General features: G+C 41.4%; 1 protein-coding gene across 3 annotated transcripts in view; it reads right to left on the bottom strand.

Moving 5' to 3' along the window:
- LOC117514026 (glucocorticoid-induced transcript 1 protein) overlaps positions 1-20,574 on the bottom strand; it is a 114,636-nt gene that overhangs the window by 43,604 nt on the left and 50,458 nt on the right. For all 3 annotated transcript variants that reach the window (XM_034174307.1, XM_034174308.1, XM_034174306.1), the window contains exon 3: positions 2,043-2,132. In XM_034174307.1, the coding sequence (XP_034030198.1) occupies positions 2,043-2,132 (90 nt within the window). The remainder of the gene's footprint in view (positions 1-2,042; positions 2,133-20,574) is intronic.

Here is a 20,574-nt window from a genome sequence, read left to right as displayed (position 1 = left end):
AGCTGGTTCCTGATATATTGCCCTAATAAGCGAAAAGTGACAAACGGACATACTGATCGCTATATAATTATTTAACCAGTTAGAATTCCATTGAAAACGAAACCTCTTTTTGAAGGATGACCTGGCCAAGAATGGCAGCAGCACATCATAGGGGACAGGTTAACATCAACATGAGAACATTGGTGATAAATAAAATACAATCAACTTGGTCATAATAACATGTTACATCTCAAGAAGATTTGGATTAGAAACATAGGCACTGAGCAAAAAAACCCATACACAATCTCGTAAAATAGACCGGAAGGTGTTCAAGGAAGTCAGTCTAGGCAGTTGCAGTTCAGATTCGAGAACAATCCAGTCAGATGGAGTTGAAAAACTGAAGGCATTCTTTCCCCCTTCAGTGCAGACACGAGGTACACAAAAACATGTCATTTGAGCGCAGAGCATAACAGCTTTCAGATCTTTGAAGTAAACTGGATAAATAGGTTGGGACCAGTCCAATAAGTGTTTTCTAAACCAAAATCATCCAGTGTGTATAACACCTGACAGACAAAAAGGACATCCCAGCTTTGGCATACAACTCACAGTGGTGGGCGAGGCGGCTACAACCAGTGATAAATCTCAGGGCGCAATGGTACACCGGGGTCAAGGACTGCAGACAACTAGATGAAGCACAACTATAAACATATAAATCCCATACCCACCCCCATATTTCATACCAGGGGGATAAATGAAACAAACAACTACATAATAGATATCACAAAGAGAAGAAATTTGACATTAAAATAATAAAGTTCCTGACTGGATATAAATGCAATAGAGCCAACAGTGTTATAAACTAAGGTGAAAGTCTGCTCAAACATACAAATTTAAACAGGATCAAATTAATTTAACTATTGCTACGATCTTTAAAAAAATAGGGTAATTTTAATAGTAATAAGCTTTACATAGGATTAAATATTGTATTAAATAAAAGGTACACTTCCTTCAGAAAGAAGCAGAAACAGATCTTTCACTAAATGTGGAAGAAGCCATTATTTAATTGTCCAGCATGTTAACTTCTGCATTGTGATTTAAACAGCTGTTCATGAACGTGATGTGCAATACATTAAATATATATATATTTTTAATTCTGTCTCACTAGATGCTCAGTGTTCTAGAAAATAATTTGGCACAGACTGGGTCATGTTCACAGTAGATTTGGGAGCATGTGCAAGTACAGTGTGTTGCTGCACTTAACACATCTTGGAACTGCTTTAGGTCTTTACCAGCAACCACAGAGGCACACCAGCAATCCATCCTCATCTACTGATGGTAACCCTTTATATTCCACAGCCAGGTTGTACTCAGGCACCCCATTGACTTGGTCCACCCCCTTGTGTCATCAAATAACTAATATCCAAACAGCCCCCCGAGATGAAACATGTCTTTCTGAAAACACTGGCACCTCAAGTACAATCCCAAATAAACGTCAATGTCTTGTCATGGAAGTTCTTCCCCATTGCTTCAGGGTGGTTTCCTGTTTTCACGTCTGCAAGTCCTCCACCCAGATTGTGTGCAAACTCCTCATAAACATCCTGTTTTTTGGATCTAGATAGAGTGAATGTGTAACCATGAGCATATAACAACCTACAGAACTTCAGTTGAATCTTTTTCGAAGCAACAAGCCTGTGATCAGAGTTCACAAAAGAGGGTCTTCTTCTGTAGGTCAGATCAGGGACCAAAAGTGGTAAATAAATGTACTGCATTTATATAGCGCTTTTCCATCTGCATCAGATTCTCAAAGTGCTTTACACATCAAATGCCTCACATTCACCCCGATGTGAGGCTGCTGCCACGCAAGGTGCCTACTACACACCGGGAGCAACTAGGGGATTAAGGACCTTGCCCAAGGGCCCTTAGTGATTTTCTGGTCAGGCAGGGATTTGAACAGAGGATCCTCTGGTCTGAAGCCCAACGTTTAACCACTAGTCCGTCACCTCCCCTAAAAACAATAACTGGGACATCCCTAAGTGACATCATTACACTATGTAAGAAGGTACCTCTTTAAGGTGGTCTGCACTACCCCAAGAGGCTGAACGCTGGTGAGGATTTCCCTGCTCTGCACCATCATCAATCCAGACACCTGTAGTCTGAAACAGAAAAATATAACCCACATGTTAAACAAATAGATTTTTCTTTTAACAAACACACTCTAAATGTATATACTTAGGTTACTGTAAGATACTCTCCAAAGAGCATGTTCTATTATGTTAAGGAATGCATGCACATTTAGTAAAAGCAATCAAAGAAAATACCACCACTAAAAGCTGTACTCATTGTTCATTATAGTATAAAAGGCCCTGATAAGCAAAATCTTTCACTTACAATAAACACTTAACGATTGCAAGCTTTAACTGAAGATCAAAAATGAAAAATGTTTGGTTAATGAACTAAGAATAACATGGGTACAGGAAATAAGGAGTGCCTTGTGTTTTAAAGTAAAACTGTAAATGTGGAATTAATGAAAGTCAGGAAACGGTCATGAAATACCACAACTGAGGGAAAAGCTCATGCAATGAAATACTACAAGTCATGAGATGTTTACTACTTTTAAGCCGGGATAAAACATATCTGTGGTGAGGTAACTCACATTTTGTCTACACATACTAGACCAGGGGTGGGCAATGAAGGCCAAGACACTGCAGGTTTTCTTTGCAGCCAATCACTTCAGCAGGTGGGTTGCAGATGAGCTTCTCCCCTGAACATAAACACCTGGTCCTTAATGAAACCACCTGCTGAGGTGATTGGTAGCAAGGACAACCTGCAATGTCTCAGCCCTTTATGGCACATGATTGCCCACCCCTGTAGTAGACCATGTAGTACCTGCCAAAAAAAAAAAAAACTCAACCAGCAATTACTATTCCACAATCTAAACAGTTAATATCACAACTAGCATGTCGCCTGTGGGGATCCAGGGGCTCTATATTGGATAGTGTTTATAAAATAGGTACCTGACATTTTTCAAGAGTGGTAATAAATTAAGCAAAGCTTGTATAATGAGTTGGAACAGCATGTGAGTCCAGAATGTTTTTAGAACCTTATGGCCCAGTCACACGGCACATGATGATTCCTGAACGAAGGGAAAAAAAGTAAAAAAAAGTCACAATTCGTTGAGAAAAGGCTGGCAAAAGAGCTTTATTACCGAATACCTTGCGAAGCAAGAGAGCTAAAGGGAGGAAACAGGAACTAAAGGAAACCGACGCTAACGTTGATCTCAATGCTACAAAGAAACGCAGCTGGAGCCACTAGTGGAGCAGTGTGTATCTACATCTCTGCGTTCCAGGACTTGGCGCTGGGATGGAGCTCAGTCCTGGAGAAACTGCAAATAGAAGCTGTGGAGATCTGTGCACACGTTTGTGGACCCACCTGTTCTGGTTCCTCGTCCAGAACAAAGGAGGGATCATCTCCTTCATTATTAGAATCCTTACTGTCTGTCAACACACTGGGGGCTCCACCTTGCTTCTGGTGTGCCGTGGTCACTGCTGTATCACTGTATTACGTTACAAAGCTATATATATTGATTTATAACATAAAACTGTCAAAAGGGGGAATTAATATAAGTGTAAAAATGATTGAATATATCAGAGCAGTAAATTGATCAGTCCGTGTGAACATGCATTGACTCATGTGCGGTTATTCCACGAGCTGCAGCTGATCCACATAGTGAATTCTGCCTTCCAGAACAGCTCTTCAGCTCTAATCATTTGAATTATCTACCTGTTGCCACATGTACATAAGGGCTGGATTGTCATTCCTACACTCATATTGTTATATTTAATAAAAAAAATAAGTGCACGCAGGACCTGCTCCTGCCGCTGCATTCCAGTACCGTCAGAAATTACACAACTTTTCTGTTGTTTCAAATCCAAGAGTTGCTTGTGGCAAAATAATTAATTGTATCCACACAAAAGATTAATTCTGGCCTATATAAGGTGCCTAAGCCCATTGAAGCTGACCGTCCACACCAGACAAAAAAAACAAAAAAAAAAATCCAAGCAAAAAGGCTGAGTTTTCCCTGTAATCTCTGATGGTACATGAACGCAGCGGCAGCAGCAGCACTCACAAACCAGCTTCTGCATTGTGTTTAAACATTCAGCTGGTCGAACGAAGTCAAACTAAACACCAACATTACAAAAACTAAGCAAACAATAAAAAAGTCAAGAACGACAGCAAAACGAAAGACGGAAGAATTTAGGTTTTTGTTGCCCTTCATTCTAATTTTTCGACAGTTTAAAAATCCAGACAAAAGGACCACTGCAGGAACGAAGCTGAGCGAAGGTTAAACGATGCCAATGAAAGTCAATGAAAGTCCAGATTTCTTGTTTCGTTAGGGCTTCGTTGCCCTTCGTTAAGTGCCGTGTGACGGGGACATCAGAACTCAGTTTTTAAAAGAAAAATGTAACCCTTTTATTCCCGTCAATTTAATATATATATATATATATATATATATATATATATATATATATATATATATATATATATATATATATATATAACACAACAACCTCTACTGGTGGTTGGCTCTCACAGCGGTATTGTATCACTTCCTGTTCCGGAGCACAGCGGTGTTTTGCTGTATCTGTTAGCTGTTTAATCTGCGCAGTTAGATTGAGCTAGTTAACTACACTCAACAAAAATATAAACGCAACACTTTTGGTTTTGCTCCCATTTCGTATGAGATGAACTCAAAGATCTAAAACTTTTTCCACATACACAATATCACCATTTCCCTCAAATATTGTTCACAAACCAGTCTAAATCTGTGATAGTGAGCACTTCTCCTTTGCTGAAATAATCCATCCCACCTCACAGGTGTGCCATATCAAGATGCTGATTAGACACCATGATTAGTGCACAGGTGTGCCTTAGACTGCCCACAATAAAAGGCCACTCTGAAAGGTGCAGTTTTATCACACAGCACAATGCCACAGATGTCGCAAGATTTGAGGGAGCATGCAATTGGCATGCTGACAGCAGGAATGTCAACCAGAGCTGTTGCTCGTGTTTTGAATGTTCATTTCTCTACCATAAGCCGTCTCCAAAGGCGTTTAGAGAATTTGGCAGTACATCCAACCAGCCTCACAATCGCAGACCACGTGTAACCACACCAGCCCAGGACCTCCACATCCAGCATGTTCACCTCCAAGATCGTCTGAGACCAGCCACTCGGACAGCTGCTGAAACAATCGGTTTGCATAACCAAAGAATTTCTGCACAAAATGTCAGAAACCATCTCAGGGAAGCTCATCTGCATGCTCGTCGTCCTCATCGGGGTCTCGACCTGACTCCAGTTCGTCATCGTAACCGACTTGAGTGGGCAAATGCTCACATTCGCTGGTGTTTGGCACGTTGGAGAGGTGTTCTCTTCACGGATGAATCCCGGTTCACACTGTTCAGGGCAGATGGCAGACAGCGTGTGTGGCATCGTGTGGGTGAGCGGTTTTGTGATGTCAATGTTGTGGATCGAGTGGCCCATGGTGGCGGTGGGGTTATGGTATGGGCAGGCGTCTGTAATGGACGAAGAACACAGGTGCATTTTATTGATGGCATTTTGAATGCACAGAGATACTGTGACGAGATCCTGAGGCCAATTGTTGTGCCATACATCCAAGAACATCACCTCATGTTGCAGCAGGATAATGCACGGCCCCATGTTGCAAGGATCTGTACACAATTCTTGGAAGCTGAAAATGTCCCAGTTCTTGCATGGCCGGCATACTCACCGGACATGTCACCCATTGAGCATGTTTGGGATGCTCTGGACCGGCATATACAACAGCGTGTAGCAGTTCCTGCCAATATCCAGCAACTTCGCACAGCCATTGAAGAGGAGTGGACCAACATTCCACAGGCCACAATTGACAACCTGATCAACTCTATGCGAAGGAGATGTGTTGCACTGCAGGAGGCAAATGGTGGTCACACCAGATACTGACTGGTATCCCCCCCCAATAAAACAAAACTGCACCTTTCAGAGTGGCCTTTTATTGTGGACAGTCTAAGGCACACCTGCGCACTAATCATGGTATCTAATCAGCATCTTGATATGGCACACCTGTGAGGTGGGATGGATTTTCTCAGCAAAGGAGAAGTGCTCACTATCACAGATTTAGACTGGTTTGTGAACAATATTTGAGGGAAATGGTGATATTGTGTATGTGGAAAAAGTTTTAGATCTTTGAGTTCATCTCATACAAAATGGGAGCAAAACCAAAAGTGTTGCGTTTATATTTTTGTTGAGTAGATAACGATTTGTTTCACTGCAATCTTCACGTGCCTTAACTAAAGCACTCCCTCTGCTGAATCACCTCTAAATTATTTACACATTATTCACTTTGTGTGTTTTTAGGAATCCGCTAGCTTAGCGCAGCTACTACCTCTTAGCTGGTTTAGCATGGCGGCTTCTCCTGTCTCTCCTGCACTTTTCTGCTCTGGGTGTGAAATGTTTAGTTATTCCTCGGCCTCCTTTAGCAGTAATGGTACTTGTAATAAGTGTAGCTTATTCGTAGCTTTGGAGGCCAGGCTGGGCGAACTGGACACTCGGCTCCGCACCGTGGAAAATTCTACAGCTAGCCAGGCCCCTGTAGTCGGTGCGGACCATGGTAGCTTAGCCGCCGTTAGTTTCCCTCTGGCAGATCCCGAGCAGCCGGGAAAGCAGGCCGACTGGGTGACTGTGAGGAGGAAGCGTAGCCCTAAACAGAAGCCCCGTGTACACCACCAACCCGTTCACATTTCTAAGCGTTTTTCCCCACTCGGCGACACACCCGCCGAGGATCAAACTCTGGTTATTGGCGACTCTGTTTTGAGAAATGTGAAGTTAGCGACACCAGCAACCATAGTCAATTGTCTTCCGGGGGCCAGAGCAGGCGACATTGAAGGAAATTTGAAACTGCTGGCTAAGGCTAAGCGTAAATTTGGTAAGATTGTAATTCACGTCGGCAGTAATGACACCCGGTTACGCCAATCGGAGGTCACTAAAATTAACATTGAATCATGTGTAACTTTGCAAAAACAATGTCGGACTCTGTAGTTTTCTCTGGGCCCCTCCCCAATCAGACCGGGAGTGACATGTTTAGCCGCATGTTCTCCTTGAATTGCTGGCTGTCTGAGTGGTGTCCAAAAAATGAGGTGGGCTTCATAGATAAATGGCAAAGCTTCTGGGGAAAACCTGGTCTTGTTAGGAGAGACGGCATCCATCCCACTTTGGATGGAGCAGCTCTCATTTCTAGAAATCTGGCCAATTTTCTTAAGTCCTCCAAACCGTGAATATCCAGGGTGGGGACCAGGAAGCAGAGTTGTAGTCTTACACACCCTCAACTGCCATCCCCTCATTACCCCATCCCCATAGAGACGGTGCCTGCTCCCAGACCACCAATAACCAGCAAAAATCTATTTAAGCATAAAAACTCAAAAAGAAAAAATAATATAGCACCTTTAACTGCACCACAGACTAAAACAGTTAAATGTGGTCTATTAAACATTAGGTCTCTCTCTTCTAAGTCCCTGTTAGTAAATGATATAATAATGGATCAACATATTGATTTATTCTGCCTTACAGAAACCTGGTTACAGCAGGATGAATATGTTAGTTTAAATGAGTCAACACCCCCGAGTCACACTAACTGCCAGAACGCTCGTAGCACGGGCCGAGGCGGAGGATTAGCAGCAATCTTCCATTCCAGCTTATTAATTAATCAAAAACCCAGACAGAGCTTTAATTCATTTGAAAGTTTGACTCTTAGTCTTGTCCATCCAAATTGGAAGTCCCAAAAACCAGTTTTATTTGTTATTATCTATCGTCCACCTGGTCATTACTGTGAGTTTCTCTGTGAATTTTCAGACCTTTTGTCTGACTTAGTGCTTAGCTCAGATAAGATAATTATAGTGGGCGATTTTAACATCCACACAGATGCTGAGAATGACAGCCTCAACACTGCATTTAATCTATTATTAGACTCAATTGGCTTTGCTCAAAATGTAAATGAGTCCACCCACCACTTTAATCATATCTTAGATCTTGTTCTGACTTATGGTATGGAAATTGAAGACTTAACAGTATTCTCTGAAAACTCCCTTCTGTCTGATCATTTCTTAATAACATTTACATTTACTCTGATGGACTACCCAGCAGTGGGGAATAAGTTTCATTACACTAGAAGTCTTTCAGAAAGCGCTGTAACCAGGTTTAAGGATATGATTCCTTCTTTATGTTCTCTAATGCCATATACCAGCACAGTGCAGAGTAGCTACCTAAACTCTGTAAGTGAGATAGAGTATCTCGTCAATAGTTTTACATCCTCATCGAAGACAACTTTGGATGCTGTAGCTCCTCTGAAAAAGAGAGCTTTAAATCAGAAGTGCCTGACTCCGTGGTATAACTCACAAACTCGCAGCTTAAAGCAGATAACCCGTAAGTTGGAGAGGAAATGGCATCTCGCTAATTTAGAAGATCTTCACTTAGCCTGGAAAAAGAGTCTGTTGCTCTATAAAAAAGCCCTCCATAAAGCTAGGACATCTTACTACTCATCACTAATTGAAGAAAATAAGAACAACCCCAGGTTTCTTTTCAGCACTGTAGCCAGGCTGACAAAGAGTCAGAGCTCTATTGAGCCGAGTATTCCTTTAACTAGTAATGACTTCATGACTTTCTTTGCTAATAAAATTTTAACTATTAGAGAAAAAATTACTCATAACCATCCCAAAGACGTATCGTTATCTTTGGCTGCTTTCAGTGATGCCAGTATTTGGTTAGACTCTTTCTCTCCGATTGTTCTGTCTGAGTTATTTTCATTAGTTACTTCCTCCAAACCATCAACATGTCTATTAGACCCCATTCCTACCAGGCTGCTCAAGGAAGCCCTACCATTATTTAATGCTTTGATCTTAAATATGATAAATCTATCTTTATTAGTTGGCTATGTACCACAGGCTTTTAAGGTGGCAGTAATTAAACCATTACTTACCATAAAATTTTATTACAGAGACTAGAGCATGCCATAGGTATTAAAGGCACTGCGCTGCGGTGGTTTGAATCATATTTATCTAATAGATTACAATTTGTTCATGTAAATGGGGAATCTTCTTCACAGACTAAGGTTAATTATGGAGTTCCACAAGGTTCTGTGCTAGGACCAATTTTATTCACTTTATACATGCTTCCCTTAGGCAGTATTATTAGACGGCATTGCTTAAATTTTCATTGTTACGCAGATGATACCCAGCTTTATCTATCCATGAAGCCAGAGGACACACACCAATTAGCTAAACTGCAGGATTGTCTTACAGACATAAAGACATGGATGACCTCTAATTTCCTGCTTTTAAACTCAGATAAAACTGAAGTTATTGTACTTGGCCCCACAAATCTTAGAAACATGGTGTCTAACCAGATCCTTACTCTGGATGGCATTACCCTGACCTCTAGTAATACTGTGAGAAATCTTGGAGTCATTTTTGATCAGGATATGTCATTCAATGCGCATATTAAACAAATATGTAAGACTGCTTTTTTGCATTTACGCAGTATCTCTAAAATTTGAAAGGTCTTGTCTCAGAGTGATGATGAAAAACTAATTCATGCATTTATTTCCTCTAGGCTGGACTATTGTAATTCATTATTATCAGGTTGTCCTAAAAGTTCCCTGAAAAGCCTTCAGTTAATTCAAAATGCTGCAGCTACTACTAGTAGTACTAACAGGGACTAGAAGGAGAGAGCATATCTCACCCATATTGGCCTCTCTTCATTGGCTTCCTGTTAATTCTAGAATAGAATTTAAAATTCTTCTTCTTACTTATAAGGTTTTGAATAATCAGGTCCCATCTTATCTTAGGGACCTCATAGTACCATATCACCCCAGTAGAGAGCTTCGCTCTCAGACTGCAGGCTTACTTGTAGTTCCTAGGGTTTGTAAGAGTAGAATGGGAGGCAGAGCCTTCAGCTTTCAGGCTCCTCTCCTGTGGAACGAGCTCCCAATTCAGATCAGGGAGACAGACACCCTCTCTACTTTTAAGATTAGGCTTAAAACTTTCCTTTTTGCTAAAGCTTATAGTTAGGGCTGGATCAGGTGACCCTGAACCATCCCTTAGTTATGCTGCTATAGACTTAGACTGCTGGGGGGTTCCCATGATGCACTGAGTGTTTCTTTCTCTTTTTGCTCTGTATGCACCACTCTGCATTTAATCATTAGTGATTGATCTCTGCTCCCCTCCACAGCATGACTTTTTCCTGGTTCTCTCCCTCAGCCCCAACCAGTCCCAGCAGAGGACTGCCCCTCCCTGAGCCTGGTTCTGCTGGAGGTTTCTTCCTGTTAAAAGGGAGTTTTTCCTTCCCACTGTCGCCAAGTGCTTGCTCACAGGGGGTCGTTTTTACTTAATTATTGTATGGCCTTGCCTTACAATATAAAGCGCCTTGGGGCAACTGTTTGTTGTGATTTGGCGCTATATAAATAAAATTGATTTGACTTGATATATTTTTTTTGGCCAGCTTGCACTGGGCTGAGACGGATGCACTTTTCTCTTCTCCCTCCCTCCTTATCTTTCCTGCTTCTGTGGCGTATTGTCTGTGAGGCTGCAGCTTTGCTCTTCTGGAACGACAAAAATGGATCTGTTAAAGTGGTCTCTGAATGCAACTGACACTATTTTTTCTACAAGACATTCGGGGGCGGAGGACCCGACCTGTCCTGCCGGGACGCATGTGATGGGTTACGTGATGGACCCTTGGAGGAGATGGCAGGTCACAGGTTTACATGCTTTCTGTGGAGGACGTCGAAGATGTGTACATATTCGGCTTGGTGGTGACCGGCTTTCTGATGTGTTGAGCGGGCACTATGCTGGTTTACCGGAAAATCAAGAAAGTAGAAGCAGCTTTGATTGGTCCTTCCAGGCTGCCCTACATGATTGATTCGATTGGGAAGGCAGTGGCTGCGCAGTCGGCGGGGGTTAACCGCGCATTGGAAAATATCTCAAATAGAATTGCAGCCCTGGAAACCCGCTCTGATCGTCTGTGAAGACCACATTCTACATTCAGATGCATTGAGAGCCACTCTGTTCTCAGAACTGTGGAATCTTTCAGGCGTCTGCTAATCTGGCTATTCATTTGGCTTCCCCAAACACAGCTGCACTTCAAGGTTGCTGTGATAAAACCACCTCAGAAGATCAACACTTAAGCCTCGCTCCCTGGTCGTCCCCCCTCCTCTCAGCTTCTCCAGCTCTGACGTTGACTGTGTGGACTGCTCAGACTGCTCAGGGCTGCCCCTCCCCCCTCCAGGATTGTCGGACAAGGCTGTTGACGGTGCCAAACAGGCTGCCTCCGAAGTGTTCTGATAAACTGGACCTTTTCAAATCTCGGTTGTCGTCCTTGTCATTGTTTTTGTCTGTGTGATTATTGTTTTTCTGTGCTGATGGGGATTTTTTTTCCCCATTGCCGCTGTGTAATGCAGCGGCTATGAGGGTTTTTTTTTTTCTCCTTTTCCCTTGTGTTTTGCTTTTCATATATATGTTTATGTCATTGTGCAGGGAACATGTTCTTCTGTGCATATGACAATAAAATTCCTTTGAATCCGTGAACACACAATCATTATTATTATCATTATTATGTTATTATTACTTCTATTTTGTCATTTGATTTTTAAATGGACCACAATTGAAATAAGTGTTTTCACTTTCTTGTGTCATTCATGTATTTTTAACGTATTTATAATTATATTATGTACTTACATCGAACTTGCTAAATAAAATCACACACGCACTCACGCTTTTAATATAAAGATGATTTACCGCCCCCTGCTGGAATGGTGTGCGAGTCCAGAATGTAGTTAGCAATGTCCATTGTTAAATGGTAAATGGACTGCATTAATATAGCGCTTTTCTATCTGCATCAGACGCTCAAAACGCTTTACAAATAATGCCTCATATTCAATGTGAGGGTGCTGCCATACAAGGTACTCACTACACACCAGAAGCAACGAGGGGATTAAGAACCTTGCCCAAGTTTCTGCGTGACTGAAGACATGCACACGCACGCAAGAAGAGAGAAATTGTTGTCTTTTCCCCATTCTGCCACAAGCAGGTGCTTCTAGTTATACGACCAGCAGAAACAGAGACGGTGGTGGAAGACATCAAGCGCAATACACTTTTCAGTCATGGTACCAGCAACATGACACTTAACTCAACTGACTAAACTAATGAACTCCAGAAACAAAATAAATCACTAACACTGACAACACTGTAAACCTAACATGAACCAAAATAACATTTAAAACCTCAACGCCAAACTCCCATGGTGCACTGTAGCACAACATCCACTGTTTACTGGTTAGCTAAAATTCAAGCGTCCATCCTTGACCCAAAATACATAAGCATACCGAACAGCAAATGTCAGTTATCCCCTGTTTCTGCATGATCGAAGCCATACACATACATGCAAGCACACACACAGAAACCACTTGACTATATAATACAAATGTAACCTACTGTAGATATATTTGTTAAATAAATATAACAACTGGATGTACACATGGTTAGACTACAGAAAACCTGTTGTTCAAATCAAGCATATAAAACATTCTCTACCAAAGAGCATAAAGGCATTTTTGTGACTGAATATGTCTCTTAGATTTCTGTTGCATAAACAAGGAAATGGTTAAATTATGTAAATACATGCAGGAATGGAAACATGCTGATGACAGTGTGCAAAGGGTGACTGGCATCATCCATAATGTCCTATTTTTCATACGGTTGTCACAAACCACATATTTCCTTCTGATTATGCCCATCAATTATACCTCTATTCATCACATCCTCAAATATCTGACATGGATGTTTACTACAGCAGTATCTGTACTGCCCCACATGTAACCCCACACAAAACAGAAAAAAAACCTTTTATTTCTCTTCATCAAACTCATACGTTTTGGACAACAAGACAGAATATGGAGTGTGAATAATAAGGAACACCCATAAAGCCGTTTGCGCTGGTTTGCTGGTATCCCAAGAAAAGGACAATTAATTAAAAGAGCACTTGTGCTCTCATAAAAGGACCACTGTGTTTGAATGGCAGATGTGCTGCTAGATTTTTGCATTAACATTTTATGCATGGTCTATGGAATGGTTTGTGACGTTTGATACTTCTGCCAAATGTTGAGAGACATAACACTGCAGTCTTATCTATTCACAGAGATTGATGGTTAGAGAAGATCGGTTTTATAAAGTTGTAAATTTTGCTGTTGAGAAAAAAAAACTAAGCACTGATGGATGTTCTAGTGTATCTGGTGACTTACTTGCAACTTCACAAAAATATAGTCCTCACCAGCACCCCATATTTTAAGTATACGAGGTCTGTGATAAAACTAACGTACCTTTTTATTTTTTTCAAAAACTATATGGATTTGAATCACGTGCGATTACATCAGACAACCTTGAACCCTCGTGCGCATGCGTGAGTTTTTTCACACCTGTCGGTTACGTCATTCGCCTGTGGGCTGGCTTTGAGTGAGGAGTGGTCTACCCCTCCCGTCGGAATCTCTTTGTCTGACAGCTTGCTGAGAGACTGGCGCTTTGCTTGATCAAAATTTTTTTTTAAAAACTGTGAGGCACATCGAAGTGGACACCATTCGAGAAATTCAGCTGGCTTTCTGTGAAAATTTTAACAGCTGATGAGAGATTATGGACTGTTGCTGTCGCTTTAAGGACTGCCCACGGAGCGGGACATAGCAACGCGCCCTAAGCCACCCTCGTTTGCCTGTTTCGAGCTGAAAACTTCCAAATTTAAGCCTCTGTTGACCCAGGACGTCGTGAGAGAACAGAGAACTTTCAGAAGAGGTCGGGATCAGCAGTTTATCCGGACATTCCACTGTTAAAGGAGATTTTATTAATGAAAGAAGTGCGGATGGGTCCGCGCGTCAGGACGCAGCCGTCACAGGAAAAACACCTCCGTGTTGATAACCATTTGTAAAAACCAGGCGGCTTTTGATGGCTTTCAGCTGAGTGAGTATCTGAGAAATTGTTTAACAGCTGGACATGTTCCAACTTGTCCTTAAGGCTTCCAACGGAGGTGTTTTTCCTGTGGCGGCGCGCGGCGCCAGCTGCGTCCCGACGCACCAATCCATCCGCACGTCTTTCATTACAAAATCTCCTTTAACAGTGGAATGTCCGGATAAACTGCTGATCCCGACCTCTTCTGAAAGTTCTCTGTTCTGTCACGACGTCCTGGGTCAACAGAGGCTTAAATGTGGAAGCTTTCAGCTCGAAACAGGCAAACGAGGGCGGCTTAGGGCGCGTTGCTATGTCCCACTCCGTGGGCAGTCCTTAAAGCGACAGCAACAGTCCATAATCTCTCATCAGCCGTTAAAATTTTCACAGAAAACCAGCTGAATTTCGCAAATGGTGTCCACTTCGATGTGCCTCACAGTTTTTGAAAACATTTTGATCAAGCAAAGCGTCAGTCTCTCAGGAAGTTCTCAGACAAAGAGATTCCGACGGGAGGGGTGGACCACTCCTCACTCAAAGCCAGCCCACAGGCGAATGACGTAACCAACAGCCGTAAAAAATCTCTCGCATGCCCACAAGGGTTCAAGCTTGTCTGATGTAATCGCACGTGATTCAAATCCATATAGTTTTTGAAAAAAATAAAAAGGTCCGTTACTTTTCTCACAGACCTCGTATTTTAAAATAGGTTCAGAAATAAATTAAAACAAACCAATTTTCTATAATGAAAATCTAAATAAATCAATAAATAAATATTAGTCCAAAGTTATTGATCAACAACAACAAATTATTTTATAAAGTAAAGGAAAAAAGTACACTGGACATGCTTATCAGCTCCCTTTGATAAATTTACACACCACGTTTTCTATACATCAGTAACCTCAATTGTTAAGAAGTACAACCAGTATGATGCTGTATAGTAAATCTGTCTGGAGTAGTCAATTTTCAAAAACAGCAACTACGCAAGAAAAAGACTAGTTAGGGAAGCCATCAGGACATCCATGATGACTCTGAAAGAGTTGGAATGTTAGAATGGGACAGAGAAGAATTTCCATACAAGAAAACTGATCAAATACAGGTATCAGTCTCCCATGTGCATTTCAACTGTAGCTGAAATTTAATTTATTCCTCTTAAGAAAATTGAATGTGGCACTCCACTATGAAGCCGTGGCTGTTGATGCAACAATGAAACGTCGCATTGTGTGCAGTTTCTCCAATCACATTGATAAAAGTAATACAAGTCTATCAGGGTTGTCTTGATATCATGGATATCTTGAATGCATCCCTTATCAGACTCACTCAGTTTTTGAGAACTACCATCTCCAGACAGATTCACTATAAAAGTACTATACTGTTTGTACTCCTTAATGATTCATGTAAATTACGTAGATGGGGAAAATAAGTATTTGATACACTGTCGATTTTCCAACCTACAAAGAATGGAGAGGTCTGTTATTTTTAATCATAGGTACACTTCAACTGGGAGAGACAGAATCTCAAAAACAGAAAATCACACTGTATGATTTTTAAATAATTAATTTGAATTATATTGCATGAAATAAATATTTGATCACCGACCACCCAGCAAGAATTCTGGCTCTCACAGACCTGTTAATTTTTCTTTAAGAAGTCCTCCTATTCTGCACTCTTTACCTGTATTAATTGCACCTGTTTGAACTCGTTACCTGTATAAAAAAAACACCTGTCCACACATTAAATCAATCACACTCCAACCTATCCACCATGGCCAAGACCAAAGAGCCGTCTAAGTACACCAGGGACAAAACTGTAGACCTTCTCAAGGCTGGGACAGGCTACAGGACAATAGGCAAGCAGCTTGGTGAGAAGGCTAGAACTGTTGGCACAATTATTAGAAATTGGAAAAACCCAAGATGATGTCAATCTTCCTAAGTCTGGGGGTCTATTCAAGATCTCACCTCATGGAGTAAGTATGATTCTGAGAAAGCCCAGAACTACATCAGAGGACCTGGTCAATGACCTGAAGAGAGCTACTGTCCCAACCGTGAAGCATAGGGGTAGAAACATCATACTTTGGGGGTGCTTTTCTGCAAAGGGAACAGGACGACTGCAACGTACTGAAGGCAGGATGGATAGGGTCATGTATCGCAAGATTATGGCAAACAACCACCTTCCCTCAGTAAGAGCACTGAAGATGGGTCATGGCTGGGTCTTCCAACATGACAATGACACAACACACACAGCCAGGGTAACTAAGGAGGGACTCCGTAAGAAGCATTTCAAGGTCCTGGAGTGGCCTAGCCAGTCTCCAGACCTGAACTTAACAGAAAATCTTTGGAAGGAGGTAAAACTCATAACCTAAAAGATCTGGAGATCTGTTTGGAGGAGTGGACCAAAATCCCTGCTGCAATGTGTCCAAACTTGGTCAAGAACTACAGGAAACGTCTGACCTCTGTAATTGCAAACAAAGGTTTCTATACCAAATATAAAGGACTGTTTTTTCTATTGTATCAAATACTTATTTCATGCAATAAATTGCAAATGAATTATTTAAAAAAATCATACAATGTGATTTCCTGGACTTTTTTTTTTTTTTTAGATTCTGTCTCTCACAGTTGAAGTTTACCTATGATAAAAATGATAGACCTTTCCATTCTTTGTAGGTGGGAAAAACTTGCAAAATTACTGTATCTCAATGAATATGAACAGAGTGAAGAAACAACAAAACACTGACGCCCACAGATTTTATCCACTTTCTGGAATGCTTAGTGAGCTTCAGGCCTCCTCAAGAGATAGGTTATTTAAAGTCAGTTCATGAACAATGAATACTTGTTCTGTTTATCTTTACACACTGCCAACTGAAGCAGTGGCACACTGTTCATGTCTTGACATGCAACCTAAACAAACTAGTAAAAAATTCCACTGGTTTGTATGAAGGCCAGTCATTACTTCCTGCTTTGGAACTGAGCTGGATTCTTCAGGATGCTGCCTGCATGTAACCCCTTTGGGTGGGAATCATAATGTACCTGTAGGCTATGGCAGTTTTATTTTAGCAGAGTATTATGAGGCACAATACCTGACACACAGTTTGACAAAGCACACAACCAAGGCCTGAAGTTAAGGGTAAAAATGGTAAAAGGCCCTCTGAGGTAAATAAAAGCGTTCTTGAAGGTCAAAACATTTGTTTGTGTGAGGAGTTTGTAAAGCCGGATAGCTTGTAGCATTTTAAAACTTAAATGTCTTAAATGTACTATGGAAGTTTCATTCAGTGGTCAGATATTGCGTGAAATGCTGCTTTGTTGGCATCTTTAGCCAAATACAATAAAGTGTTTTCCTTACTACTGTCGTCTGTGTGCTTGCTCTAGGGGTTGGTAAGGTTAGACCTTAGTTGTGTGAAGTGCCTTGACACAGCTTTGCTGTGATCTGGCGCTATATATACTCAACAAAAATATAAACGCAACACTTTTGGTTTTGCTCCCATTTTGTATGAGATGAACTCAAAGATCTAAAACTTTTTCCACATACACACTATCACCATTTCCCTCAAATATTGTTCACAAACCAGTCTAAATCTGTGATAGTGAGCACTTCTCCTTTGCTGAGATAATCCATCCCACCTCACAGGTGTGCCATACCAAGATGCTGATTAGACACCATGATTAGTGCACAGGTGTGCCTTAGACTGTCCACAATAAAAGGCCACTCTGAAAGGTGCAGTTTTGTTTTATTGGGGGGGATACCAGTCAGTATCTTGTGTGACCACCATTTGCCTCATGCAGTGCAACACATCTCCTTCGCATAGAGTTGATCAGGTTGTCAATTGTGGCCTGTGGAATGTTGGTCCACTCCTCTTCAATGACTGTGCGAAGTTGCTGGATATTGGCAGGAACTGGTACACACTGGCGTATACGCTGGTCCAGAGCATCCCAAACATGCTCAATGGGTGACATGTCCGGTGAGTATGCCGGCCATGCAAGAACTGGGACATTTTCAGCTTCCAAGAATTGTGTACAGATCCTTGCAACATGGGGCCATGCATTACCCTGCTGCAACATGAGGTGATGTTCTTGGATGTATGGCACATTAATGGGCCTCAGGATCTCATCACGGTATCTCTGTGCATTCAAAATGCCATCAATAAAATGCACCTGTGTTCTTCGTCCATAACAGACGCCTGCCCATACCATAACCCCACCGCCACCATGGGCCACTCGATCCACAACACTGACATCAGAAAACCGCTCACCCACACGACGCCACACACACTGTCTGCCATCTGCCCTGGACAGTGTGAACCGGGATTCATCCGTGAAGAGAACACGTCTCCAATGTGCCAAACGCCAGCGAATGTGAGCATTTGCCCACTCAAGTCGGTTACGACGACGAACTGGAGTCAGGTCGAGACCCCGATGAGGATGACGAGCATGCAGATGAGCTTCCCTGAGACGGTTTCTGACAGTTTGTGCAGAAATTCTTTGGTTATGCAAACCGATTGTTTCAGTAGCTGTCAGAGTGGCTGGTCTCAGACGATCTTGGAGGTGAACATGCTGGATGTGGAGGTCCTGGGCTGGTGTGGTTACACGTGGTCTGCGGTTGTGAGGCTGGTTGGATGTACTGCCAAATTCTCTGAAACGCCTTTGGAGACAGCTTATGGTAGAGAAATGAACATTCAACACACGAGCAACAGCTCTGGTTGACATTCCTGCTGTCAGCATGCCAATTGCACGCTCCCTCAAATCTTGCGACATCTGTGGCATTGTGCTGTGTGACAAAACTGCACCTTTCAGAGTGGCCTTTTATTGTGGACAGTCTAAGGCACACCTGCGCACTAATCATGGTATCTAATCAGCATCTTGATATGGCACACCTGTGAGGTGGGATGGATTTTCTCAGCAAAGGAGAAGTGCTCACTATCACAGATTTAGACTGGTTTGTGAACAATATTTGAGGGAAATGGTGATATTGTGTATGTGGAAAAGTTTTAGATCTTTGAGTTCATCTCATACAAAATGGTAGCAAAACCAAAAGTGTTGCGTTTATATTTTTGTTGAGTGTAAATGAAATAAACTGAAATTAAATAAATTTTTTTAAGGTGGACCAACAAATGTACTTTACTTTATGTAGTTTACCATTAGTAGCTGTGCTTTTTCTATACTACCCCCCCCCCATTGCCATTTCTAATAACCTGTAGTGTGTTCATACTTGTATGCAAACAATTATTTTAGAGATTTATTTGTGTACATACATTCATGTCTAAAGATGGGAGTGGAAAATGGTCTTGTGTTTGTACATTGTGTTTAACAATGATTTAGATATAAATCATTGTATTTATATAAGAGGATCATGCATGGATGTCCTCCATTGATGAAAGATTTCAGAAATTCTCAGAAATCTGGGTTTTTACTTAAATGGTGAATGTTTCCAGGTAATTTTTGACAGCATACATCGGAATCCATTAATGCTCCACACCCAAACAGTAGGTGGCAATAATGCACCGTGTTTCTTTGCAAACCACCAATAAACTCGAAAGAAGAAGAGTTATTTTTGTTTTTGATTAGATTAGATAGAACTTTATTGATCCCTTGGGAAGATTGCCTCAGGGAAATTGAGGTTCCAGCAGCACTGTATAGCAGCACACAGGGTGAAAGCAAAAAAAACAAAAAAACAAAACAAAACAGTTTGCAAGTATAAATACACAAATATGATTACCAGACATACTGATCAACACTGGTTTATTGGCTAGTGTCATTCCATCCTTCCCGTCCTCTGTCTTCCTGTAACTCCTCCTCCCCCCAAGTGAGGAGTTATACAGTCTGATGGACTGAGAGGCAAAGGAGTTTTTCAGTCTGTTGGTCCTGCACAGTGGTGGGCACAGATAACCAAAAATTCACTTCGATAACATCTAATCTGATAACTGAAAAGGTATCTTCGATAAAGCTAAAACAATAAACCACCCAAAAATGTATCGGAAGTTACAGATAACTGATAAATTCCAGTATTGTCTCCAGTACACTTGCAACTACTAACAAGCTGATTTCGAGTTTTAACACCACGATCGCTTTTGGAAGCATCAAAAGCGACAACAGATCCAAACGATGAGTCAGCACTTCTGTCTTTGAGCGTCCTTCCCCCTGCTGGAAGCTCCAGTTTACTACATGGCTTCCAGCACAGAAGCAACTGAGGAGCCACAAAGCTCAACTCTCTACTCAATCACAATGCTGCCTTCAGGCCGAGGTCTTGGAAAATAAAACAGTGCTGACTTATGGTCTGGTGTAAAAATAAAATGAATACTGATAGAATAAGTCCATTAATGTCAATTCTGTCAGTTGTGCAAAGTTAATATATAACATATATCATTTAATGTTGAATAATGCACTAATTCTGAAGTTTTGTAACAAACACAGACAGATGGCATTCTGGGTAAAATGTGCCTCCGCTAACTGATTGGTTGATTCATTCTGTGTAAACCAACATGTAAATGTGAGGTGTGTCATGTGTTGGTGTTTACAGATAAATGTGCTTTTGTAAAATATGCCATTTTTTATTTGTAAAAAAAAAAAAAGAAAGAAA

This window comes from Thalassophryne amazonica, chromosome 7 (genome assembly GCF_902500255.1).
Source record: "Thalassophryne amazonica chromosome 7, fThaAma1.1, whole genome shotgun sequence".
Classification (NCBI taxonomy): Eukaryota; Metazoa; Chordata; class Actinopteri; order Batrachoidiformes; family Batrachoididae; genus Thalassophryne; species Thalassophryne amazonica.
Note: the sequence above shows the minus strand (reverse complement) of the source record. Positions and strands in the feature narration are given on the sequence as shown.